Source organism: Gadus macrocephalus, chromosome 8, assembly GCF_031168955.1.
Source record: "Gadus macrocephalus chromosome 8, ASM3116895v1".
Classification (NCBI taxonomy): Eukaryota; Metazoa; Chordata; class Actinopteri; order Gadiformes; family Gadidae; genus Gadus; species Gadus macrocephalus.
Genome location: NC_082389.1, coordinates 5,091,436 through 5,119,165, shown reverse-complemented (window position 1 = coordinate 5,119,165; position 27,730 = coordinate 5,091,436). Strand labels below are relative to the sequence as shown.

At 44.8% G+C, this 27,730-nt stretch overlaps 1 protein-coding gene across 1 annotated transcript; it reads right to left on the bottom strand.

The window, feature by feature from the left end:
• Window positions 1-439: 439 nt before the first annotated feature.
• On the bottom strand, window positions 440-27,467 carry tnn (tenascin N). The gene is made up of 10 exons (XM_060058257.1): window positions 27,198-27,467; window positions 20,533-20,721; window positions 19,475-19,693; window positions 18,330-18,707; window positions 15,224-15,357; window positions 14,665-14,794; window positions 12,092-12,277; window positions 11,575-11,664; window positions 5,984-6,247; window positions 440-2,103 (listed from the first exon to the last, which is right to left on the bottom strand). The coding sequence occupies exons 2-10, from the start codon at window positions 20,717-20,719 to the stop codon at window positions 1,748-1,750; spliced, it is 1,944 nt and encodes a 647-aa protein (XP_059914240.1). The 5' UTR covers window positions 20,720-20,721; window positions 27,198-27,467; the 3' UTR covers window positions 440-1,747.
• Window positions 27,468-27,730: the final 263 nt, after the last annotated feature.

Here is a 27,730-nt window from a genome sequence, read left to right as displayed (position 1 = left end):
ACAGCGGCGTGATGCCGTCTGATTCTAGCGCCATTAACAGCTTGTTACCGTGACAACCTCCAGGTGAATGATGAGGAGAGGATGCTGCATATTATGAGCCTCTGCCCCCCGTTGAAAAAGGTGTGGGCTCAAAAGTGAAAAAAAGATGACGTTCACTAATGAGTTTCCAGTTGAATGCGCACCAATGCTGCTGTTTAAACTGCCCGCCATATGCTGCGGCTGCTGCGGCTGCTGCTGCTGCTGTTCCCACTGCATGCTGAGTTAAAGGACATGACCAGTGGCCTGCAGTGGCCTGTGGGGAAGCATTTCCTCCCGCCTTCCGGCGCTCAAGCTCTGGCTGCTTGTGAAAGTAATCTCAGACCTACCCCCCCCCCCCCCCCCCCCCCCCCCCTCACCGCCCGCCGGAAAGAAAATATGAAGGACATTCTCCACATTAAGGCAAAATATTAAATGGAGGGCAGAATGTTGCCATTTTAGCGCAGAATAATTAAATTGACTTAATATATTCAGATGTAATTACATGTACAGTTTACTGAGCTTGTTAGAATTGAAAAACGGTTGATAGATTGCTGACCCAATCTACAGCAGCATTTCTTTCAAACCGATTATATTCTGGATCAATCCGAACCTTAACAGATCTCCCCGCCTGAACCCCGTTAACCACATGTCACTATCTGCTGCCGCAAAGACCCCAAACCCCCCCTTACTTTGACCTCGTTAGCGGTCTTGGTGACCCTTTAAGCGATGTCAAGCCCTTCCCCTCTTGTGAAAGGAACACAACCGCGGTACACATTTTAGATCAAGTGCTACTTATCTCTACGTGCAAGGATAATTGGTTTATCTTGAGGGTTGCTGTGCCACTTTTAAGGCTCCTGCCAACCCAGCATGTGATGGTTGCATGCAGTTTTACTCAGTGTTACCCAAGTCACAGTGGAATCAGCTCCACATGTCGACAACAGCAGCCCTGTTTAGGCCAAGAGCTCAACGTTGTGGAACTGTTCACTTGTTTTCGAGTATTCGTGTTTTTTGGCTTGGCGAAAGAAACCCATATATTCTAAGGGATGATACATTTTTGGGTGCTGCCAACTCTATTTTGATCCTTTATTAATTGTGTTCTTAATAGGAAACAATGAAAGGTTTGATGTTTTTGCCAAACACAATGTTTCAAATGCAATTTTTCCTACAAGTATTTTGCCTTGAATTAAATTAGTTGGACACATAGCTGGTATTCATTTTCCAAATATCTCTTAGTAGTTCACATTCATGCTCAACCCTCTCATGTTTGCAATGCCTAAACCTTTCATTATTCAAGTGGATGTCACAGACTCAGCTGTTACATTATGAATTATTGCATACCTCAAATAAAATGTTCTCAATGACAGTTAGGCTTATCATTCAGAGAACCCATTAACTATTCCACAGAGTGCATGAAAAAACCTTGATGCATTCAAGCGCTAGAAAACATGGGTGCGTTTATGGTAGTCAACGGAGAAGGCCAGTATTTTCAATAATTGTGTTTCTTTTTTTAAAACATTACTTATTTATGGCTAAAAATTAAAAAAAAATAGAGAATTATGTTTATTCTTCTTACAGTCAACACACCGTTGTGCTTCACCCTTTAACTGATGACACAGATCTGTGACAAAACACTGCTTATTGTTCAACAAGCCCCACAGAACGCACTGCTGGGATAATCGTCCCTTGAATCGCCACAAACTTTTGAGGACGTCAGCCCAAATGTGATAAATCAACCGCAGGGCAACCTTTGAATCACGCATTCTTCCTTTTTGCATTCCACACGTCTACCATCAACATCGAGGGGGAAGAAACCTGTTTCAGCTTGTGTTGAGATCTTCCTGCTGACTCTGTCCCCCTTGACGGCCCAGACCGAGACAGTGTAGCCGGCCCCGGGGCCCAGTCCCGTCAGCCTGTAGGTGGTGGTGTCGGGCCCCACTGGGATCTCCCCTCCAGGGGCCTCGGAGGAGGAGGAGGAGGAGTAGGTCAACACGTAGCCGTCGACCGGGGCCTGGGCACGGTCCCAGACCACGCTGAAGGCGGACTCTGATTCATCTCGGGCCAGGAGGTTCGTGGGAGCGTCCGGGTCTGGAGGAGGAGGGTGATGGGAGTTAGTGAGGGCAGACCAGGGCATGCTGTACCCCATCAGGGACAGAGAAACTGGGTCGTTGCGGGGGAAGACCTTCACGGAAAAAGAAAGTGAAAGTGAGTTGAGGGGGCTGTAGCTAAGGTTTAGGAGATATTACTGGAGAGGTATTTGTGAGAAGTGGCCTAGCCATCTATCAGCTATTGGTGAGTGAAATGTGCTGTGAGAATACCTCTTCTGGTTGACTGTGCCTGGCTCTGTATTCAGATACAGACCGCTCTGGGGATATTTCTGATGAGATTAGGGTTAATTCTCCCTTATTTTGTTTACGATCACAGATCAAAATGTGCTACGTTGCCTCTTTCCTACAAACATGTTTGACAGTGAATCACAGCAGCGATGCAAGATTATCCAAAATTATGCTAATCAAAACCGATCTCAAAATCAACTTGTTATCATAGTCAAACAGGGCCTAATCCAGAGAGGTCCTCCCGGAGGAATGAGGATGCCCCAAGCACAGCCGTCTTATGTTTTTTGCTTATCCTTTAAGTCTAAACTCTTGTCGCTATCCGGCGGCTCCATTGAAATGCAAATGCAATCAAATACTCAATGGGTTAGCGACGTAACAATGCGTAGTGATAACATTGAAAATAGATGATATGGTCGTTAAAGATGCTCTGGGGAATACTTGGAGAGTTTTTATGATTGCAAGTAGTTGGACGAGTTGAATTTATTTTGTGCTTAAGATCTCCGACAAGGTGTCAGAGCGGACCTGAGAGGCAGTGAAGATGTGATAATAATATACAACTAAAGAAGTAGTTCAGGGAGAATGTGATGAAGTGGGTTTCAGCCAGAGGCGGACACATTCTCCTTAATTAGCTCTCATTTTCTTTCCTCAGTGTGTCTGAAGGAGAACGGTATTCTTGAAGGTGATGAATCTGGAATGTTCACTCACTTAGATGACTTGGGGGACCAGCTAAGAGACATGGTCCTGATGCCTGAACAGACCATAATAATATCAGGAAGTCAAGTATCCTCAGGAGAGCAGTCAGTTTAATGTTTTTTGCTGTCTTTTTCCGTTACACTGCAGATTTTCGGGCTAAGAAGTCTATTTATCTAGGTCTATGACGACTTATTGTAAAAGGAAAATACAAATGAGACAATCAAGATGCTGTTTCTGTGGTTGGAATCATTTTTTACAAAAAGAAGAGTGAAATTGCTCAAATATATTTACAAACTGATTTCAGCTAAGGGTGTCAAATGAGCTAAGCCCACCGGGGGTGGGGTTAGCTCAGGAGGTAGAGCAGCTGTCTTGTTACCGAAAGGTTGCTAGTTTGATCACCAGCTCCTCCTTGCTGAGTGTTGAGGTGTCCCTGAGCAAGACACTTAACCCTAACTGCTCCTGACGAGCTGGCTGTCGCCTTGCATGGTTGACTCTGCCGTCTGTGTTTCAACCGATGTTAGTCGCTTTGGATAAAAGCGTCTGCTAAATGCCCTAAATGATGAAAATGTAAATGTAACCGAGTGCTGGGCTGAAAAGAATGGCCCGGTGCTTCTGGTTTGACTATGGCTAAGTGGACAGTAACCGTATTTCCCCAAAGGTTGGACTAACCCTTTATAATGAGAGCACATCAAGATTTTAAATGATCTTCAAACCCCAGGCCCACTTTGTAACCCAGACCAGAGCTCTTCAACAGGGGGTCCGTGGAGGTACTGCAGGGGGGGGGTCGCGAAGGTTTTGGTTGATTAGGCATCTTTTTATATCCCCCCCGCAATTTTTTCCACAAATTGAAATGTCTTTAAATACACATTAACATGAATCCAACACACTAGCCACGTTTACATGGACACTTTTGATCCGCTTTTCCAATCGGCCTATCATGTGATCCGAATGTACGATATATATGGCATTTACAAAAGTGGTAAGCGTACGTTTGTATGTCTCTCGCGCACACCTGACACATCTGGACTGGCTTCGACATTTTTATGCATTTGATTTGAATGAAAGCCCAGCAGGAGAGAGCTTTTCTCTGCCTGCTCCTTCAATTAAGATGAAGGACAGCACAGCAACGTCAGTTTCTCGTCCGGTCTTTATATCTACCCCCTCCTCCGCCGCAAACAATACGTATTTGGATGAGAGTGCGCAGCCAAGACTGTTGGGAGAGAGAGAGAGTGCTGTTATGCAAGGGATAATGTACAGAACGCACAACGCAGGTCATTATGCTTATGAAAATAAGCGATCAGCAGAGAAATAGTCTGCCAAAGACGTTGACGTCGCTTAGCAACCGGACACGCTGGGGTTGATAAGTTGCCGGACTACTTGCAGAATGCCAAGAAAGAAACGAACAAACATCACTCATTTTCGTTTCCACATTTATGCTTTAAAAATATCCATTTGAAAAGCTTTTATGCATGATTACATGCAATTGCCAGACATTGTTGATCTTGGCAGGTATCAGTTTAATATGTAATGCTATGTTTATGAATGGCAGTGCCATGGTCACCCTACTCACTGTACGTTGCACATGTGAAATCATGAATATATGAACCTGTGTATTATTGAATATCTTAGTATTGAATGCAAAATAACAAGGTACATTTATACATGGCACTATAGGACCAGTTTAATATAAAACACCATTTTATACAATATATAAGTAGGGGGTCCCCGCTCCATCTCTCCATAAGTTTGGGGGTCCTTGGCCTGGAAAACGTTGATGACCCCTGTTGGAGCCATTTAGAGGTCTTTTGTGTTGAATATTTTTAAGTAAATATATTTTGAGTCTAAGGCTAAAAGTATGAGTTATGAATTATAAAGTGTATGAAATATTATCAAATTTTCATTCATATGTATATTTATGCACTTTGTGATGACGTGGTGATTAGTCCGTTGTGTCACCTGGGGAAGTAGGTGTGTCACGCTCTACCGGGAGCCTATTGGAGGCCCTCATATAGGGCAGGCTAATTACTGTAGTTCGGGTATGGAAGGCAGAGAGCCAACAGTTTTCTGATCGCATTACTTCCCATTATTTCGCATTATTATCGCATTATCGCATTATTATCGCATTATCCCATTACTTCGCATTATTGGACGCATTTTGACAGATTATTTTACATTGAAAAGCCCTTTTTGTACAATACGAAGAACCCTGTTTTGGCCGCAAACAGTTACATTGTTTGGAGTTTTTATGTTTAGTTACATCCTGGAAAGTCAACCGGAGTTATTGCTCAATAAATCAATCAACACCAAGTTAAACAATCTCTGTGCGTGCTTCCCAAGAAATGTGTGTCGGACTACCTCTGCCTCAGGAATAAATAGGGCGAACAAAGGGTTCGCCACTTCAACCCCTGACCTAGACGATTATAATTTCGGGGAAGGCCCGATCCATTTTACAATTCTGGGAAACTCATTATCGATGGTTAGAGATGTCAAGATCCTCGTCCAGATCCATCTCCAGCCCTGCTGTTTGCTTGATGTCAAACGTTATCAAGTCATCGTTTGCCTTGCTGTTTGGCTGACACGGTTCAAGACCCATCGGTTGAATCAAACGTCCCCCTTGATCCGGCACTTAATGTACGCACTTTGACGCATCTTATCCTAGCTTTCTTGTTGTATATGGGGAATGGGTTAACCTAGCAATAGTAAGTGCCAATCCCATTTCTACCCCTTACCCCTCCCCCTTGTTTTGAAGGGGTAAGGGGAAGGGGTAAGGGGTAGAAATGGGATTGGGCCTAAGTGCCCGGCACTTGTTTCTATGAACATCCTTACTGTACCGACAGCAATATATAGTTGTTTCTCCTTCTTCTGCCACATCCACTTATTGTAAAACGCTTTGGATTAAAGCGCCTGCTCAACGCTCTAAAAGTCAGTCAACCCCTCACCTGTCTCAGCGTCGGTGGAGCTCCTCCCACTGACCCGGTCCCCGTTCACCGCCCAGACGTAGACCGTGTAGCGGACCCCCGGCCGCAGCCCCCTCAGCCTGTGGGTGTCGCTCTCGGGCCCCAGGGGGACCTCCCGGCCGGGGCCCTCGGAGGACGTGTGGGTCAGCACGTAGCCGCTGACCTCTGATTGGACGCGGTCCCAGGTCACCAGCGCGGTGTCCTCCGTGACCTCCGTGGTGACGAGGTTGGCCGGAGCGTCGAGGTCTGGGTGCAATAAGAGAGAGGGATCGTTTTAGAAAACAGGAACAAAGATAAAAGTGCGAGGACTTTTGAAACAGTGTCGAGATCCTTGTTGCAGCACCCTTGACTGTCTTGAGCAGCCAAACAGCACTCCTAAACTCGAACCATTAACTGAACTTAACACTAGAAAACAGAAACAGAAAACAGGAACATAGATAAAAGTGCGAGGACAGCGTCTAGGAATAAATAGTTAAGATAGCACCAAGAGGGGAAGATAATTAAATGTAACCATTTTATAAAGGGTTGTATCCAGCCTCCTTCGCGTTGAACACGGGCGCAGCGGTTAACAAAGCAGCCGATATATCGGAAGGAATGCTTGTCTGGTCAGGCACCATTGAATTTCTCCTCAAGATCAAAAAACCCTTCAAAGGCACCAATCCCTACACAAATACTGCCGGTGTATGCATTATTCCAAGTCTCCTCTAATCTTAGAACGAAACAAAAACATATTGAGTTTTTTTCTCCTCAACAGTTTGATTTAATCCATGTCTCCAGAACACACATCCCACCGGGCAGCCCCCCCCGCCCCCCCATGGTGAAAACATATTGATAAAAGGCATGGAAAGATGCTTTGGTGAAAAGCGTCTTCCACCAAATGGCATTCATCACGATGGCATTCAATTTTCAATTCAATTTTATTTGTATAGCCCTTAATCACCATTACAGTCTCAAAGGGCTTAACAGGCCAAATATTTGTGGCATCTGTGGATCTCTTCAGCGAGGGCTTATATCCTGAGCGCATATCTCCAGTCCTGACAAAAAACAGACTATTAAGCTCTGCAGGGCCCGAACGCAGGCGGTACGGGGCCACAAGGTAAAACCTCAAGGCCCTCCTCTGTGAGCAGAATTTCATCGTCCAGGGGTAGGGAGACATTGAGGACTGTGTGGTTGTGGGGATGATATATATGCGAGTGCGCATTTCATGTGTCTGTGTGTGGTTGTGTTGGCGTGGGTGTGTGTGTGTGTGTGTGTGTGTGTGTGTGTGTGTGTGTGTGTGTGTGTGTGTGTGTGTGGGATGGAGCCATAAATAATTTGGCGGATTTCTTCAAACACACAATTCAGACATTAAAGCCAGGGTGTGTCTGTGTGTGCGTGTGTTTATAGTCTGTGTGTGTGTGTGTGTGTGTGTGTGTGTGTGTGTGTGTGTGTGTGTGTGTGTGTGTGTGTGTGTGTGTGTGTGTGTGTGTGTGTGTTAGCCTGTGTGGACGATTGAAACCAAAACCACTGCGAAAAAAGCGAGCGAGAGAAGAAGGAAGATGATGAATTAAGAGAAAGAAAGGGAAAGAAACTATGAGAAAGGGAGTGAGGCAGACAGATAGTAATCCAGAGAAAATGGTAAAGCAATAATCCTTTCGTGTTCCTGCTTTGTGGCTCTGTCAAGGTCAGCTTTGTCCCACAGTGTCTCTATCTGAGGCGGATCATCAATCCTCGATCTGCAGTGATTGATTCTGTTCCACGCAGAGCATTGCGTCGTTCTCGCTCCCTCTCCTATTTTTTTCTTTATATTCAACTATTTGTGAAGCAATAATAACAATAAAAAAGAAAATGAAGAAACATTAATACTTTCATGAATAATATGTTTTTCCATATTTTTTCGGTCAACACTAACACACACACAGAGACAAACACACACACACACTCATGCACACACAAACGCAGACATTCGATCGCACAAATCAGCTCTTAAGAGCGAGTTCAAGATCACCGCCTTACACATGTAGCCTACCCGCCGATGCAGACATGTAGCCAATATGTCACAGTGTAACCACGGCCACTATCATTACAGCTCATCTTCAGCCAAGTGTGTAGGACCTAATCACTCACTTTGGACAGCTAGGTCATTCTACGAACACAGCGAAAAAAAGCTAGGCAGCTTGATTAGCTACGTAACTATCTGTGCTCTTATACTTCAATGGATGCGACAGAATTTGACACTCATAATCGTCTTCATCATCCTTTATTGTGATTATCTTTAATAGAAATTGACCTGAACGCGTTGGCGTGGGGGTGTGCGCCGTCACTTTGAGTGTGTGTGTGTGTGTGTGTGTGTGTGTGTGTGTGTGTGTGTGTGTGTGTGTGTGTGTGTGTGTGTGTGTGTGTGTGTGTGTGTGTGCGTGTGCGTCGGTAGGTACCCTGGCCCGGTCCTGCAGTGTACGTGACGGATTGAGTTACGACCCGACAAGTGGCTAGCGCTAGACTCCGAGAACATCAGTTGCGCCGCGACCATGTGGAAAACAGCTTATCCATTATGGGTGGTAAGCTAGCCAGGCGTGGACCCCCTCGCCCCCACTGCGGCTCGGCTGCTTTTCATCATTTTTCACCCTTGCGGTGTCGCGATAACCGCGCGAGCCCGAGCGAAGAGCCAAAGCATGTTAATGCGGTGTTATCTTTCAAAATATGACCATGTATTGATCTAACTTATAACCTGCCACCAAACCCGTCCTTCCCTGCACTTCCTTGGATCACATTTTAATTCCGTGCACACACCCCCAACGCATTATATCAACGGACAACGTGCCCTTTTCATACTGTTATGACCCAATCTTGTGTGCTTGGAATATATACAAAACAAACTAACCACAATCAGGCCAGACAGCGGTGATTGACTGACTGGCCCAGCGAGGAGTCTTTCACACTCCCAGTGAGAGCTGTCAGTCCACAGCGCTGCTGGGCTCTCTTACGCCTCACAAAAGTCAAGACTAAACAGTCCCCCCCTCCTACCAGGAACATCTGCTGTTTGTTATGTGGACCTCTGGGTACATTTTATTGAATCTGAAACAGGGGTAGCGGTAGCAGGGATATGCACAGTTTTATGGGTCTTATAATATTTTGGCTCGGTGTCTCCCATTATGCCAGCAGAGAGTTTCCATTCGCTTCGAGCAGGGGCCATAGGCGCTTACTGTCAGTAGAATCACAGTCAAATCCTGTGATTATTCTGTGTTATACGTATGTACCAACAGAAAAGGACGATCATTCAGTTTCAGCCAAGATGATTTAAAGCAGATAAGTCTTATCTGTTTTATAGAAGGCAGTACATTTTCCAACATGACTTTCATATTCCCCAGCGATTCAGGTCATATTTATGATGTTCATGACTGTAAGTGCTATCGCTATGACGAAACAAATGTATGAAGTACAATTGGATACACTATCTTTGGAAGATGAATTGAATATGAAAAAAAAAAACACAATGATCCTGTGTTGTCTCACTGTTTCCTAGCCTGGCACCATTTCCAGCTTCCTCCAATCTCACCATGGCAGTGGAGTAGAGCGGGAGCAGATGTTGGAGATCCCTGATTGGATTACTGAGTAGTTCTCTCCCCCCTGGTAACCAGCTTTATCACAGCCCACTTAGAGAACCGAGACTGTACTCTCACCCTGCATCACCGTGAAAGCTCCTCTGTGCGACACTTTGGATCAAGGATGGAAGCCACTGAAGCAGAGGGAGGCGCACTGTTTGAAGGATGGAAAGCAGATTGGACTTAGACAGCACCTGGGACAGCCTCCACACGCGGGCACAAACGCACACACACACACAATCAAGCATGAAAACTCGCACGCACACAAACGATTCAGATTCACTCACTGGCACAAACTCACACGCACACACTCAAACGCATTCACCCACCCACACTCAGATGCACGCACAATCGCACATGCATGAACACAAACAGATACACACACACACACTGATGAAACCTGAACAGGTAGACTTTTGAAACAGGGTCGAGATCCTTGTTGCAGCACCCTCGACTGTCTTGAGCAGCCAAACAGCACTCCTAAACTCTAACCATTAACTGAACTTAACACTAGGCCCTAGGGCCTATACAGACATCACCCCCCCCCCCCCCCCCCCCCCCCCCCCCCTCCAGACTGTCTGAGGGCCAGGGCAGGATGGATAACACAAGAGGGAAAATGGAAGCGAAAAAAGAGATGGTCAAAGTGATGGAAGAGACAAGGGTAGTAGACAGGCAGACAATAATAAGAAAATACTATCAGGAACAAAACAGATAGCTCTCTCAACAGGAGGATAACGGACGATGGTTGCGGAGCGATCGAGCAGATGGTTGCGTTTAAAACCCTCCGATCAATTCCCGCTCGCAACGGCGCTCGCAAAACAATCCAACACAGCCGTAGGAAGAGGAGACAAAAGCGAAAACACAGGAAGACAACTCACTTATCACTCGGTCGTAACATTTACTCAAGAACGCAGACTGGGTGAAGACACGTGTGCGGTGATCACAGAGTATGATCTTGGAGTCATCACACACACGCAGAACCTTAACGTGTCCACCAAAATTACCACTTAGCCTGCATCAGATCATCATGATGTTAAGGCTTCACGGCTAATTCGATGCCACATATCATGTGCTCACTGCTGGCCTCAGTCATCGCTGTGCTGTCATTGTTGGCTTTGAAACAAGGGCAATGCCCTGTTGAAGTGTCATCATGGGCTACTGCAACACTGTGTATGACTTACTGTGAGGTTTTCTCTATTAAGTTGTAACCACTGTGGAATTGTTTAAAGTCCCACGCAGGGAAATACTAATGTGTGGTGCTAAATTCAATTGAATGAAATTAATGTCAAATGAATGCACGCTTTAACAATGAGTATAGTAAGTGTATTCTTATTTTATATCACTTTTAAAGCTTTAAAATGAACTAGGTGGAAGAGGTTTACATGCGTAAATTGCCTTGAAATGGTCAAAAATGCCATCAGGTTTCAATGAAGTTAAAAAGGGAGAGCTCCCTGAATCTCTCCGTTGTGTAGAACAGACTGTGGCTGATGTCTGAGCGTGGTAAGCCATGATGTCTCAGTGCTGTCGAAGCATGGATAACGGCACAGAGTTTTAGAGAGAACGGATAAACATAGGATTTGACACCTGTTTTGTCTAAAATATGGCCTTATTTTAGTAACAGTGACAAAAAGTGTCATCGATTAGTTTGTTCACCATCATGTACGACACATTACCACGTTTAAAGCTACCATGGAAAACCCGGTATAATTTCTTATTATATGAAACACATCTAAAATTGATTTCATCTTTAGATGCATGATTTTCTCCGGGATAAAATCTTTAAATCCCATGTCATTGTTTCTCTAATTATTTCAATCATTTAATTATGTTCAAACCAACTTGGATAGTAGCAACCAAATCACCCCCATGGCCCACTCCCAGCCCCACTCCTCCACCCTCCTGCCCCGCCACCAGCCTTTTAGTAAACGGTGGAGTGAGCGCCGCCGCTGAAGACGGATGTTTCCACAGAGTCTCATCCCTCCAGCCACTGACCTGTGACCCCGGTGGTTGAGGAGGCCTTCCCCTCAGTGGCTCCAACGATGGCCTGCACTGAGATCCGGTACTGTGTCCCCGGCTGCAGACCTGCAGAACCACACAGACGGGAGGAGGAGTAGTGAGAGGCTGGGCCCTTCATTTACACTCCCTTTATTGAAGGGTAGGGAACAGATGGTGTGCCTTGACGTAACATGACGTCCTATGATTTGAGGTCATATGGCAAGATATCATATGACATAATAATAATAATAATAATGGCATGACATGGCATCATACGCCACGGCATTTTAAATTGAATGACATTTTCAATTAAATAACATAATAGGACGTCATATGACATCATATGGCATGACATTTTCAATTAAATCGCATTATATGACGTGACATCATATGACATGACATCATGACACGCCATGCCATCGTATGGCGTGGCGTGACTTGGTCATAGGTAAAACATAGGTCAGTGCCCGCGGGCGGTTCAGTGTGTGAAAGTGTGCTGCGCAGAACCACTCACCATTGAGGGTGTGCTTGGTGCGGGCCTCCTGGCTCTGCTGCACGCTGTGCTGGCCCTGGACCCCGCGGGGGTCGGTGGTGGTCAGCCTGAAGTGGTCCACCACCACCGCTGCGGGGTTCTGCCACTCCACCGAGATGGAGTCCTCTGATTGGCCGGTCACCCGGATGTCATCGATCCCAGACACGTCTGTCGTAGTTTGTAGAGGTACGGAAAGATGATGGGGAAATAGTTAAATAAAAAGGAAGAAAATATTATAATGTGAAATTTTGATTTGTCTAGCAAGAATGGACTACGTAGTTGAGTGTTGAGGACTACAGCATATTTATTTAACTCTGACAAATCGGTTTAACCGTATTGTAGTAGTCGTCCAACTGGAACATAGAGAAGGAAGAAGATGTATTTACCTTTTGAAAAGTAATGACACAAGATGATTAAATGCGAAAAATATATATAATAACCCTAACCCTAGCCCATTTCAATAAACTTTAATACATTAACATCAGTGAACATGATTTCTGCCTGAGTCATGTCAGATGGATTTTCCCCGGCGAAGGTTGCGAAGGCAACAAGAGAGACCCCTAGTGGCAGAAGTTATTTATTATGCTTTTAAGGTGTTTAATGAGAGTATCCATTACTTAATATCCATGACTTAACATGACATAACCATGAATATAAGCCATCGGACTTATAAATATTTGGCTTCTTTTTCACACTAACCAAAATAAGCATAACAGTGGTTTTTTATAATGTAATTTCTTTGATGTTCCAACTGTATATTTGGACAAAGGCAAATATTCTAAAAATAAAATAATTGCCTGGGTGGATAATTTCAGGGACATTCCAGTCATCCTGCGGGAGGGGAGCAACAGTTTGAAGCATTTTCAAGACACATGATGTTTTAAAGGCTTAAAAGATGGCTACAGACGTCCCGTCATGCTTGGTACTCATCCAGCTTGATGCCAGATGATTTTACGGTTTACAGCACACATTCCATTTTTACAACGTTTCAGGTTTGATATAATTGACCAAGATCTCTCCCGCTCTCTCTCCCAGGATGTGCACCACATAATTTCCTCCAGTTTGGTGGTTATTTCTCTTTATGACGTCTATGATGTCTTTCAATCTCTCTCTCTCTCTCTCTCTCTCTCTCTCTCTCTCTCTCTCTCTCTCTCTTTCCCAGCTCTTTTTCTCTCTCTCTCTCTCTCTCTCTCTCTCTCTCTCTCTCTCTCTCTCTCTCTCTCTCTCTCTCTCTCTCTCTCACTCTCACTCTCTCCCCATCTCTTTCTCCCCTTCTCTCTCTCCTAGGATATGACTGAATCATCTCCTCCTGTGTCTCTCTCTCTCTCTCTCTCTCTCTCTCTCTCTCTCTCTCTCTCTCTCTCTCTCTCTCTCTCTCTCTCTCTCTCTCTCTCTCTCTCTCTCTCTCTCTCTCTCTCTCTCTCTCTCTCTCTCTCTCTTTTCTCCCCCTTTCTCTCTTCACATCTGCCAACAAGTCCAACTGCCAATAAATGCAATCTCCCCGCTCCCATTTCCTCCTAATTAAATGTCATGAGATGTAATTATCTTCATAGTAACTCTAGTAATACGCCAACAAACACGGGTTGGAACACTAAGCGATGACTGCTGCCTCCGTTGCTCCGTCCACATGCTGCGACTTGCGTAAACTAGAAAACTGTTTGTCAGCGGGGAATAGACGTGGAAAACCACGTATGGTCAGAACAAATGTCACACGTCGTGAGCTGCCAGTCTCACGGCTACCATCCTAAATGTATTGTTCGATTCCGGTCTTGCCGTGTTGGCAAGCTAATAAAAGTCAGCTCCTGTAATCCCTGAACCGAATTTAGATTCTTCCTTTAAATGGCGACCGTTGAAAAACGAGTCCGTAGTATTCTTGAGGTTGTGCTTTGTGTTTCTGTTTTCTTACACCTTTGAGCGGGATACCCGCTGCTCCTCTCTGCGGGCCTGCTTTCATTCTGCTGACATTTCGGGAACATCCAAACTGGCACAGCTTCAGCTTGTCCTGCATTTGTTTTATATTTGAGCATTTTCCATCCGTAGCTCTGCCTTTGAGTTACTTATGAGCTCAAATGTTACAATTTAAATCCACCACTAATAGTACTTCAGGGTATACACTTACAGCCCCAAGCCTTTAACTAATTGCCGTTTTACCTGGATTAAGCTTCTGATGTTATACTCGCACAATGGGCAATGAAGTTATCACTTATTAACAAAGTGGTTAAAACTTAGCGTGCAATGCAAAGCCGATACATTTTCTTTGTTCTTCTGTAAGGAGCTCAGCCACTAGTTCATCTCCAGAATTTGTATTTTGCAAGGTTGATTTTGACTATTTTTTTAATTAAAATGGAATTTAGTAGTAGATATAGTCATGTTTTCGCCATAGTGGGAGGTGGCCATTCAAGTCTCGCCTTCGCCAAATATGGTTTGTTTCTGCCATTGGTTGCACAATTCTCCACCAATGGCTGCACCCTCACGATGATGCACTATACCGTTAACAGGAGTGGTAGTCATGTTTCATGATTCAGCCTTGCGGATGACATTGGTCTCCTCCGTACCTGTGGTCGCCTCGATGCTGTCAGCTTCACTCTGGAGGCGGTTGATGGCGGCATACACCTCCACAGTGTAGGTGACCCCAGGAACCAGTCCTGAGATCAGGTAGGAGCTTTCTGTGTTGGCCACCCTCACCTTGGGTTGGAAGTAGGACGTAAACACTCATTAAGTTGTGAGTTAGGGGAATAAAGCCTCCAAAATATTTCCTTAGGGCCTAGATAAAGAGCCAATATTGTCCAGAATCAGAAGGTGTTTTACTGCAAGTAACTTACTGCAGGTAAGTTTGCACATTCTACTTTTTCTATATATACCTGTACATACTTTTTTTGATATGTTGCTGCAATTAAGGATAGCAGATAGACAATGAACTGTAGAAAGACATAACATAAAGATATTCCTCATGTATTCAAATCTTACATTTGAAGTATGACGTTTGCAGCTGACGTTACTCAACACTATCAGTTAAAGGCTTTATTTTCTCGGGGAATACGAGATAAAACCAGCTCCTTCACCGTCTCCCTAGGGTCTTATCTTACTGAACAGCCCCGTCTTATGAAGGCTCACCTCCTGCAGTGCCTTCTCCTGGTTCTTGGGGTGGTGGGTCAGCATGTAATACTCTGCACCCTGAACGGGCTGCCACTGGACCAGCAGAGACACGTCTGTGGCCTTAACCAACTGAAGACCCTTAGGACCCATCACTGGGGGAGATAGAGATAGGGAGGGAGGGAGAGAGAGAGGGAAGGAGAGAGGGAGGGAGAGAGTGATAGGGAGGGAGGGAGGGAGGGGGAGGGAGGGAGGGGGAGGGAGGGTGGTGGGAGGGAGAGAGAGAGGGAGGGAGGGAGAGAAAGAGAGGGAGGGAGGGAGAGAGAGAGAGGGAAGAAAAGAGATAGAGAGGGAGGGGGGAGAGAGGGAGGGAGGGGTTGAGGGAGGGAGGGAGAAAGAGAGAGAGAGAGAGAGAGAGAGAGAGAGAGAGAGAGAGAGAGAGAGAGAGAGAGAGAGAGGGAAGGAAAGAGGGAGAAAGAGGGAGAAAGAGAGAGAGCGAGAGAGAGAGAGAGAGAGAGAGAGAGAGAGAGAGGGAAGGAAGGAAAGAGATAGAGAGGAAGGGAGGGAGAGAGAGAGAGGGAGGGAGGTGGGGAGGGGGAGAGGGAGAGCGAGCAAGGGATGGAGTGAGAGAGGGAGGGAGGGACATAAATAAAATATCTCAATATTTCTATAGTGTTCAGAGCACTAGTTGTTTTAGTTTTCAAATTGACACCATTAAACTAAACAGATGAGGGATTTTATGCACTCTGCTCCGACTTGGTTCCCCTACTGATTATTTAAACTATCACTGTTTTAAAGTCTACCCTCTGGTGTTGTTTTTATGATGATATTATCTTTTGTATTTTCTTGTAAATTGATTTTATGTTGTCTGTTTGGAACTTCTTTGTAAGGAATTCTACTGCCTATCTTAGCCAGAGGGCTTTTTGAAAAACGTGTTTTGTATCTCAATGTCCCTGCCTGGATAAATTAGGATTAAACAAATAACACCATTACATCTGTTCTCATTCGATTACTTATATATAAGTATTACTATTATTGATTATTATTATTATTATTATTAATATTATTATTATTATTATTATTATTGTTATTATTATCGTTATTATCCTTATTACTAGTATTATGAAAAACCTTTCTTTCTCTCAGCCAATGGAGATGTGAGGGACAATGGTTACGGTTACGGTACATATATCACGGGGAGCAATAACATGATGAACCGACAGGCAGAAGGCTTTTATGTCAGCAGGCAGAGCTAGACCCATGCGTTCATTTAAATAAATGTCCTGTGGCTACGGTAAAGGGAAACAGATTGATAAGGGCTCTGCAGGTGCTGTTTAAAGTGAAAGGCCGGGGTATTACACTGAGGAATGATTCAGCTGAACGGTTTCAAGGTATGCTCAGTGTAACTGAGAACGGGGTGCAGAGAGGGTAAGGTCTCACCAAGAAGGACTTCATATCTGATTGGGCAATTAGTTGACATTGGGGAGGCAGGAAGCAGATTGTTTTGCTAACGTTAGCTGATGGCTTTTCCGCCCATTAGCAGATGCCCAGACGATCATAACTTTGGTTTGAATATAGTCAGTCTCATCTCGTGGGACATTTTATAATTTTTTTTAACATATTTTACTACTATACTTGAGTTGGGTAAAGTAGAAACGTATATTTTAATGTCAAGAGAGGTAAAAAGTTAAATAAAAGGATATTTGCAGACTTTTTTTTTTTAAATATATAAATAATTAATCAAATAAATCTAATGCTCAGACAGAGGACAATTTCCTCAAACTTCTTTGATTATTGATGAAATAGATGTTTTATTCAATATATTATAAAGTATGGCTAATATTTAATGTATATTCATATATTACAGTATAATACATTCAAAATATTAATACTTATGTGATTCATAGGCTACTGTTGCTTTTAAAGTTTATCATCCATCAGTATTCCCTACATGAAAATATGATATAATCTCTATAATATATATGGAATCAGTGGTTTCCTAAGCTGATTAAAGTAGCACTACTTCTCGTGATTTGTTAATATAATCCCTTTTGCTGCCGGGATCGACATTCAACCGCCTTCCACGTGTGGAAATGGACCCTGACCAAACACACCAGTGAGAGGGTCGCACGTCAGATCCACTCCTTTCCATTCCCTTCTCCTGTGGCGTACGACCATCTCTATTCACAAAGTCTAAAATAACACACAGAGTAAAACCTGCTGTTTCCCCTCCCTCTCCATGTTACAGAGCCACTGTTTAGCTTGGACGACATCAAACCGGTCCTACACACGCAGTCATTAGGGCCTTGCTACTGCGCTCCCCATGAACGAGAGGGAGCCCTTCTCTGAGATTATCCTCCAGATAGTTGCCAATATGCAGACTGAACCGTTGTGTGGGTCATCTGATTATGGGTTCAAACCCCAACTGTGTGGCTTTGCAATTTTGCATTAAGAAAATGAAGGGCCATTTCTACTCATCCATCATCGCGGGGACAGGGACCTGGGAGCCTCGTCTCAGAAGGTGGGTGAATCATGTTTATGCAATTGCATCACATTGCTACTAGAGGCCAAGTTTACAAAAAGGTTCTGGTTAGTGAGCAAGAAAGAGGTAATTTACAAAGGTACTTAAGGGCATATTTGGACCAGAGGCCATAAAGGCTCTCTTGTGTTCCCGATATGATCTGAGGATTAAAATCGTGGTATGTAATGTTTTATAAAGCCAGCTGTTTGGGGTTTGAGGGGACTTTGAATAGCAGGAGGCCATTCAGATCACAGGTTGCTGCCGACTTCAACTGGTCTTGAGCTTTTCTTCACATATTAAACTATATTAGAATGAATTAACATAGCGCCAAAGGTTATGCATTTGATTATTTGTTTATGAAATATAATATGCATTATTCTGCATCGGCTCATTTTTTATTGTTTTCCATGATCCTATCATGATAATCATTTGGTTCTGCTTATATTAACTCGTATTCCATTATTTTCCCTATAATAAACAGGACTTGGATTCCCTCCCTACTCCCCCCTATTCACACACCTACGGCGGTGTCAGCCAAGCACGGCGACAGCCACCTCCTCAGGAGCAATTAGGGTGAGGGGTGGGGGAGCCACCATCACCACTCACCCAGCGAACAGTCGTCCCCGTGGAAGCCCGGGCTGCAGACACAGCGCCCGTCCTCACAGCGCCCGTTCCCCACGCAGTCGTTGGGGCACCGCTGCACGCCGCAGTGCTCGCCGCCGTAGTGCGGGAAGCACACACACTTCCCGTCCACGCAGCGGCCCTTGTCGTTGCAGTTGTCGGGGCAGGCCAGCTGACCGCAGCCGGGGCCCGCGTAGCCCTGGTGGCAGACGCACCGGCCGTCCACGCACCGCCCGTTGTCGTTGCAGTCGTCGGGGTCGCAGGCGGAGGCGGAGCAGTCGGGGCCCTGCCAGCCCGGGTCGCACACGCAGGTGCAGGCGTCGGGCTGGTAGGTGCCGTGGCCGCCGCAGCTGGTGTCCACGCCTGGGGAAGAGACAGACCCGATAACTGAACGTTCTTTTGGGGACACGCATATTCCGAAACCATTTTTTCCTCCCGGATACCTTCAGAATCCTGAAGTTGAGTATACCGATACATCATCTAGCATTGTGACTTCTAACGGAACTTGTTCTTATTGAAGAGTTTTCTTACGATGACGTGCTCACACAGATACCCGATGTATACCCAGTATCGGAACAACTTTAGGCACGCTGCAGATATGAAGGCTCTGGGAAGAGAGACACTGCTAATGGAATAAACACATCAACTGAATTTCGTGGGGGGTGGGGGGGGGGGGGTTCGTGAGAGTGATGGATCATTTTGCGCTACGTTTTTTTCTACCCATCGAGGGTTCACCCGAGCGTGTGTCGGCTGTATGCAAACGACAATTAACAAGGGCAATTAAACAGCCTCGTGATCGCCCACCAAATCACTCAATGTATCACAGGATCAAAAATGCATTTCGTTACTAAACGGGTCCTCCTTGTTTCAACCCTAGACCGATCGCGCTGAAGCATCTACTCTCTTCCTGTCACATTTACATTTACAATTAGGGCATTAAGCATATGCTTAGTTATTTCTAAACCAACTTACAATAAGTACATTTGTCAGAAGAAGGTGAAACAATATACGCTGTCAGTAAGGACGTCCTTCATAGCACCTGACCAACTGCGGTCCTGAAATTGGCAGGGAGCTCGTTCCGCCAATGCGGGGTCAAAACAGAGAAGAGCTGGGACTTGATGATCTGTTACCTGCACCCTTGCTATTGCAGCACCCGTCGGCACACTGGGTCTTCAGATAGTTGACCTCTTCCTCCAGCCCGTTGACCCGGTACATCAGGGCCTTGAAGGTCTCCGACTCGCCGCAGTCGCAGGCCGGCGTCCGCAGGCGGATGTTGTGTCTGAAAACCACCTCGTTCTCCCCCGTCCCGCCGGCGGTTGTGGGGCTGCTCTCCGAACCAGTCTGCACAGCTGTTTTAGAAACAATAGGAAATGTTGATATGAATGTTGATAATGGGTAAGCATGAGTTTGTAATGGCTTCATGGGTTTGGATTCAATAGCCTCCCCCCCTTAACCCCACTGCCCCTCCTCCTCCCTTACTCTCCTAAAAACACCAATCTTATGCACTTATTGTATGTTTGTACGTCCTGGCACTTAAAAACAGTACTTAGCATCTTATCCTAGCTATCTTTGTTTGTTTGGGTTAACCTGGCAATTGTTAGTGCTCGACATTTGTCCTATGAACATCCTCACTGTACCGACAGTACTTATTATGTCTCTTTGGATAAAAGCCCTAAATGTAAATTTTTCTTTCTCCGACTACGTTCATATAAGAGTGCCTACGGAGGTTGCAGGGTCATTATCTTTTTTGCACCCGCAGACTTGATGCATGATGACACCATAAGCAGGAAGGCCATTCAACTTCTTTGCGCCTTTTAGTGATTTGAATGTGGGAGCAGGAGAACACCACAGCTGTTTTGAGAGAATGATTTAGATGACCTCTAACCCTCTCAAGACGAGCACCATAGAATGCAATGACACCCCTACTGACTCACATGAAGCCCAGTCAGAAGCCCTCACAAGATGTCTGTTTTTATCTCTAACCACACCTCTGTATGTAATCTCAATGGTTCTATGTAGCATCCATTTGTAAAACATGAATACAGTCAAAGTTATCGGTTTGATTCCCACTAAGACCACCCATGCCCAGGATACATACCCTCAGCGTTGAACAAAGGTTTAAACTATATCCCTATTTCATAATCATGGTCTCAGTGTCAAGTCTCCGTGCCGTTTTCGTCACACAAACCTGCGTCCTGGGGCTGGCTCTGTTCACAGCTGCCCGGCTGCATGTCGATCTTGTACACGTGGCTGAAGGTCACCCCCTTCTCTGTCGCCAGTGTCCCAGCCTCACCGTCCGCCCAGCAGAGCCGTGAGGTGGCGGTGAGGAGAACGACCAGTAAGCACATAGCCTTCCACAGGAGTCTGGTTATCATGGCTGGAGGTGAGGGCACACACACACACAGAAAGACAGACAGACGGACAGACGGACATGGGAAATAAAAGTTTGGCTTTTGCTTCCAAGAACGTTGAACTCTTGTCCTGTTTGTTTAACCAGTGCATTAACACATGCGTTCATACGCACACGGGCCAGCCGAGCGAATAACGGTAAGGGTTTACATAATGTTCATGGTCTGATGATCTGTGTCAACGCCTGACAAAGGTCTTGGTGTTGCAGGGTCAACTGGTGGACTGCAGAGAGGAAGATGTTCAGTAGGGCTGGTAATAGCATCATCATTACTAAAGCGATAACAAATGAGCACTTCAGTACGATGCGAACACAGAACCGTATCAGTTACAACACGTTTAGCAATATTTATATCAGGACAGTGTTCTTTGCCTTTGTTCTCAAGAGAGGGTGTTTTTATAAGGGGACCGAAATATGACCTGGATGCCACTGTGTATTTAAACAAGGCAACTGAAACTGTGACGTAATGTGTGTGTGTGTTAGTGTGTGTTCGCATGTGTGTGTGTTCGTGTGTGTATTTAATGGGAACGGAAGTGGCGAAATGTACAGTAAAATAAAACGCTGCAGTCATCACTTTTACCAAAACCATTATAAGCCAAACCACAGATGGTGCCAAGTCAGTAATTTAATTTCATCTTCAAAGGGCACAGAACTTGGTCGTGGAAAATGATGTCATTACGTCGGAAGAGAGTGACCAGTAACCATTATTTTTTCTGTAAAAAAAATATTAAAACGGGTGCTTTTGCTGTTTCATATGAAAGGAACACATGGAAAAAATGAAAGAATACTTACGTGTTATAGGAAGAACATGTGCCAGAGTTATCTTCCTATACACCTCATGGAGTGTGTAGTATGTGTGTGTAATGTTGCATGTAACAACACTACTCTGCTGGCATTATGTTCAAATGATATAGTAGCTCAAAAGAACAAATGGAAACATATGTAGGTTGTTTGTGATGGAATCTCATAACAACCATACAGAAATATCCAAATTTAAACCGATTTTTCCCTATCTCACGGTGCTTTGAACTTTGACCCGTTATCCAGCATGAAAAATGTAATATTCCATTAGGTAATCTCCGATTTAAACACAGTTTAGATCAAACACTATGATAACAGATTAGGTAGAAAAACCGAATTCGAGAAACTTACCATGAGTATCCCATTGTACACAGTGTGTGCGTGTGTGCTTGCGTGCATGCGTGTGTGCGTGCGTGTTGCTCTGAGAAAGAAAGAGTCACAGAGTAGACTTTAAACGGCCTTAAAAGTACTACTGCCAGATGAACAGGTCTTCTTCCAGCCAGCTGGGCCGTAATGACATTTGAAGCGGTATTGGCAAAACCCTACCCTGTGGCGTTTTTATATGGTCAACCGTTAACAGATCAGCCAATTACAAAATGAGACCCATTTAGTTTAAAATTAAATAAAGGCCAGCTCACCAAAACATATCCTCCTAGGCAGCAATTCTCCCAATGCTACACAAATGAGTTTGCAGTGCAATTTGCACATCTTCCAAATCTTGTAGTAGGAGAAGATAAGGCTGGAATTACGATGCAATAGATGTTCCACTTTGATTAAAACACAGCCATATTTCCCTGATTCTTTGTGATAACAGAAATCCAAAACCCTGCGGTCGGATGGTGGTGCCTATATAGGGCGATGAGATCACACCATAGAAGCTAGATGAACCCACCGATACAGTTTAATGGCTTAATCACTGACACGGAAAACATATTATGACCGAAGATAGATGGCGTTCTAGGGAAAGTTAGACTGGATAAAAGATTAAAAAAATAGAACCGAATAGAATCAGCCTCCTTGCCAGTGATGCGAGCAATCATTGACTGTGGGACAGAACCAATAAACATGACAAAACATATCAAGAGCTTAAACTTGATAGTTTTTACATTGTAGTAAATGTGCACATGAAGATTGAGGGTCTGGTTCTGTTAAGCTGTCTGCCAGCTGTACAAAAGGCTCCTCTGGGCTCTGCTAGACCTTTGTGTCAAGGATAGGGGGGATGTGTGCGTGTATGCGTGTGTATGTATGTGCGCGCATGTGTGTGTGTGTGTGTGTGTGTGTGTGTGTGTGTGTGTGTGTGTGTGTGTGTGTGTGTGTGTGTGTGTGTGTGCGCGGAGCAGGCGCTCATTAAAGTGACATTAGTGTCATTATATGAGTTATATGAGATGTCACCAAGTACTGGCATGTGAGAGATGCTTAACTTGCATGTTTGTAGCACCCTGTCAAGATGATGGTTTTAAATAACCCCCCACCCCACACACACACACACACACACACACACACACACACACACACACACACACACACACACACACACACACACACACACACACACACACACACACACACACACACACACACACACACGATGTAGCGCTGGGGGAATATGGGGGATAGAAAGGACGACGATTATTTACGAAATGCATTGACGATTGTTTTGGAACAATTCCTTTTTGCGGGACAAAAAAAGCAAAGTGTAAATCTGCATAAAAAGAGTGTGTGGTTATTAATGAACTTGTGATTGTGAAGTGTGTTCGCTGAGGACGGACAAAATGGGATTCGGCTAAATAGTGCGCACCGTAATAAAGTTATCGCCAAGCACTAAATTGATTGATTCATAAAATGAGGGAAAGATGACGCATCGATGGCTGTCGGGATGATGGATGTATACAATCACAGATATGGGCAGCCATGCATCCATGCACCATTAGATCCATAAACGTTAACGCTGGATATATGCCAGACGGATCACACACACACACACACACAAGCCTGAGAAGTATTTTGGGACATAGGGGCTAGTAATCCGATAGAATTCCAACGTGCCTTTTACAACAGACTCAAGTAGAATTCAACATGACCGTAAAATTGTCAGTGTCAAATGCCTTCCCGGTCCTAACGTTTCAATGTGAGTATTTCAATGAGCCTGTTAAAGACATTGTTTGTCTCCTCTGTGTACTGCGTTTACTCTCCAAGAGACGGTAGCCGTTGGGACCACCGAGATGGTGGCTAGTTACGTGGACGCGTTTGTGTGCACGTGTGTTCATTCGAGGGAGAACGAGAGAGACACATAAAGAGTTTAGAGCACATAGGATGCGCTGAACGTTGCTACCGAAGGTAACCACAACCAAAAGAAACGACGTAAACATTTAAGCACAGTCTCCTCTGCCAGACTCCTTTCCGAGTTTAAAGTGCCCGCCTAAAGCGGAAGCATGTGTAGATGGATGAGAGTAGAGAGTCTTAAGTAGACCTTTGTAACAGTCCTATATGTAGAACCTCTTTCAATATACGATATTTGTTGCTGATATTTGGTTGCTAGCATTTGGTTGCCTGGTCGGTTGCCTGGATGTATATGATTCAGCTGAGGTGGTGGGTTCACGTGCACCACCTTTGTTTGTGTAAAGCCTGTGCCAACGCCGCCCCCGTTCCAGGGACCACGCATCATTTGGTGCCTCTGATTTATATTGGCATGTTGTCAGGACCGGTGGTCTACTCCACGGGTGATGTCATGAGGCACCACCGAGTCATACAGATGGGATTCCATTGGAAAGTTACACAAAAGGAAAAGCATGTATCAGTGTGATTCATATGTATTTTTTCGAAATTTTGAAGATCTATGTTTGCATTTAAGATGTACATAGTTACGCACGGGGAGGGACGAACAGAATTAAATGTAACTGTGTAGATTAGTAATTGACGTCGTGTTCGCTTTTGAAATCTGGAAATGGGACATTGTGGGACATTGTACAGATCGGAATACGAAATATATTAATATAGAGGTAGATCATGCGTTTGCCGGAACAAAAAGAACAAAAATAAAATAGCGAGATCCATTATTATCAGTTCTCTTTCAGGTCTTAGCGTCTTTTGTTTGATATCCCTTCATCTGACAAAAGAATGGCTGTTTCCTACCAGGTTTGAACTGCACCACACCGAACGAGCCCCCTGGGGTGGGGGGGTTAGGGTTAGGGGGGGGGGGGGGGATTGGAAAAAACAACAAAGAAGCACACCAAGCATACGTCGAGGCTTTATGTGCGGTTAACTACGTGTGCAAGTACGTGTGTGTGGGTGTGTGCGTGTGTGTGTGTGTTTGTGTGTGTTGATTTTCCCTTCCTCTGCACCAGCTTGCAGGCAGGAGAGGGAAAAAGGAAAATGAAGCGCAGTGAACAAAGCTGTAACTGATTACAGCCTGATGAGACACGCTCATACCCGTCCCCTCAGTCAAGACAACGGACGGCCATGACAACCGCCTTCGACGGCATCCCAGAATCACTTATCATGCCATTGTTTGATGAAAACTCTGTGCACCGGAGAAAAGTACTTTAGGATGCTCCTTAATATTGTGGTGTTGTTGAATTTATTCAGAGGGACCTTTCTGCCTGCAAACCCCTGGGATTTCCTTAGCTCACGTTGAAAATGTCACCATCTCAAAGCATTGTTGATTTTTTTCCACAAGCCGGTGTGCACCACCTCGCTGGGAAACTGTAAAAAGCAGCACTAGTGTATTTCTATGTGATGCTGTCAGTCACTTACAGAAAACAAACCCGTCTCTTACAAAGCAAATGCTCTCAAGCGTCTTTACGCATAGCAGACAGCAGTAGATTGTGTTTATTGGTTTGACATGGTGTCAACATGGTGCTCAATTCATGTAATCTGATGATTTGCCTCAGGAAACTGTTTGGGAGAAACAACAAGGTACACTTGGCAGCCACCACTTTGGTTGTGGGGAAAAACCGACACATAAACTGTTTATCAAGTTCCCTCCAAAAACCATGCAATGGCATTCTACAAATCCCTCCGTTTAGGACCGCGAGACGAATATAAATCTCTTTTACTCACTCTCTCCCTCGCTCTCTTTCTCCCACAGTGTTAAACATCTGTATTTCATTTTGTCAGAGCTTCTGTGTAAACCCCGGGCCAATACAGCAGCAATACATATAAATCTCCAGAACTGACAGCAGGAGATATTTCTTTCATATCAGAGGATTCCGTACAGAAAACTACAACCTGATCCAATGATGGAAAAGGCTCATAAATCCAATTGATGCACTTCATGGTCTGGTGACGGGTGGCCTTTTTGGATCGATAAACAGTACTATTTATGATCATTCAAACAGCTGTGAATTTGTGTCAGAAACCAAGCAAACTAACAGTTAATAGATACTCATTGTGACAATCTTAGTTTTCCTATTATTGTCTGGTACTGTAAACTAACGCTCAAAAGGTGAAGGCATTTAAGGGCTGTGGAGCTATGTTTAAAGACAGTACAATAAATCAACTTTACGACTCTTCTCCCCAGCCCTCTCTTTCCCTCTCCCCCTGTCACTAGCTACTTCACAATTGCAAAAGCACACACTCCCTAGCTGGCACATTCATACAGTACCTGACTACCAGACAGCAGAGGAGAGAGAGAGAGAGAGACAGAGCGGGTGAGTGAGAAAGAGTGAGAGTGAGAGAGAGAGAGAGAGAGCGAGAGAGAGAGAGAGAGAGAGAGAGAGAGAGAGAGAGAGAGAGAGAGAGAGGAGAGAGAAAGAGAGAGAGAGAGAGAGAGAGAGAGAGAGAGAGAGAGAGAGAGAGAGAGAGAGAGAGGAGAGAGAAAGAGAGATAGCGAGTGAGTGAGAGGGAGAGAGAGAGAGAGAGAGAGAGAGAGAGCGAGGGTGAGAGAGGAGAGAAAGAGAGACAGATATTGAGTGAGTAGGTGAGTGAGAGAGAGAGAGAGAGAGAGAGAGAGAGAGAGAGAGAGAGAGAGAGAGAGAGAGAGAGAGAGAGAGAGCAAGAGAGAGAGAAAGTATGAGAGATGGCATCAGAGATCAGCAAAGTAAGTGAGAGTGAAAGAAAGATGACAGGGAGACACATTGACAGAGAAAGGGAGACGGGGTCGGTTAGGGAGGATGAGTCAGGCAGGGACATAGGACTAATGGTAGGAGGGAGACACAAGGGACAGGAGGAGCAGACTGAGCCTCACAACTGCTTCCTTTCTTCCAACAGGCCAAGTGGGATCCTATGTATTTAACAACACAGACCGGAGATCAGCCCAACATGATTGAGTGCATCCTTAATGCTTTTCCAACTTGACTGGGAACCAGAATCAACAACCTGAAAGGAAGTTGGCTTACCGCTTTCCATGTGCTATACATTCTGGAGCTGTCGAATGTGGGGTCTAGCTAAATAAATCAAATGTAAAGGGATCAAGCATTCAGGTCTAGTCGTTAACAATCCCAGCAGTAAAATACATTAATCCAAGCAATGTAGAAACATAAAAAAGCTCAATGTTTATTTGTTTAATACTTTTTTTCTTTTCCTGGAGTATTGAATAATGCACGGTGAATGTTCGAATAAAAAATAATTGACCAACATAACAATCACAAATGAAAAGGCAACTACATAGCTAGCCAAAATAACAGATTAACAAAACGTTTCCGTACCGTTGCTGTAGTTTTGCTGTGACTTTCTCTCTCTCTTCTCGGTCTCCTGCTTTCTCCTAAGAGACTCACACACTGCCGCTGCCACCTGTTGACAAGCAAAGGCCGGTGATCTGACGCTCCAATGTCTCTCTCTCCCCCCTCTCTCTCTCTCTGTCTCTTCTCCTGGCTCTCTCCCACCTCCTTTACATGCTCATAGGCCAGTTGCAAGTTAGTTTTGGGAGCCTACCATTTCCTCCTCTTCTGAAAGGATGGAATGAAAGAGGGAGAAGGAGGGTGAGGAGGATGCAGAGGAGGAGGAGGAGGAGGAAGAGGAAGGGGCAGAAAAGGAGGAATACTGTTGAGAACTAGAAAAAGCCTTTTCTGAAGAGATGTTGAAGGGCTGACGCAAAACTGGCTCTAAATGATTTGGAAAACTGTGATGGGTTTTGTGGAGTTTGGATAGAGTTCAAAAGTTTAAAGTCTGAAAAGAGTAAGACTAACAGTATAAACACAAGAACCAAAAATAAAAAAAAGGGTTAGATGTTATTTGCTCA

Bases quoted from the DNA above. Each gene is read 5' to 3' on its own strand.
- tnn (XM_060058257.1), bottom strand. From the start codon at position 20,719: ATGATAACCAGACTCCTGTGGAAGGCTATGTGCTTACTGGTCGTTCTC. The intron at 14,795-15,223 runs GTGAGCCTTCAT...TTCCAACCCAAG, and splicing joins AGGAGAAGGCACTGCAGGAG to GTGAGGGTGGCCAACACAGA. The intron at 11,665-12,091 runs GTGAGTGGTTCT...GTGGTTCTGCAG, and splicing joins CACCAAGCACACCCTCAATG to GTCTGCAGCCGGGGACACAG.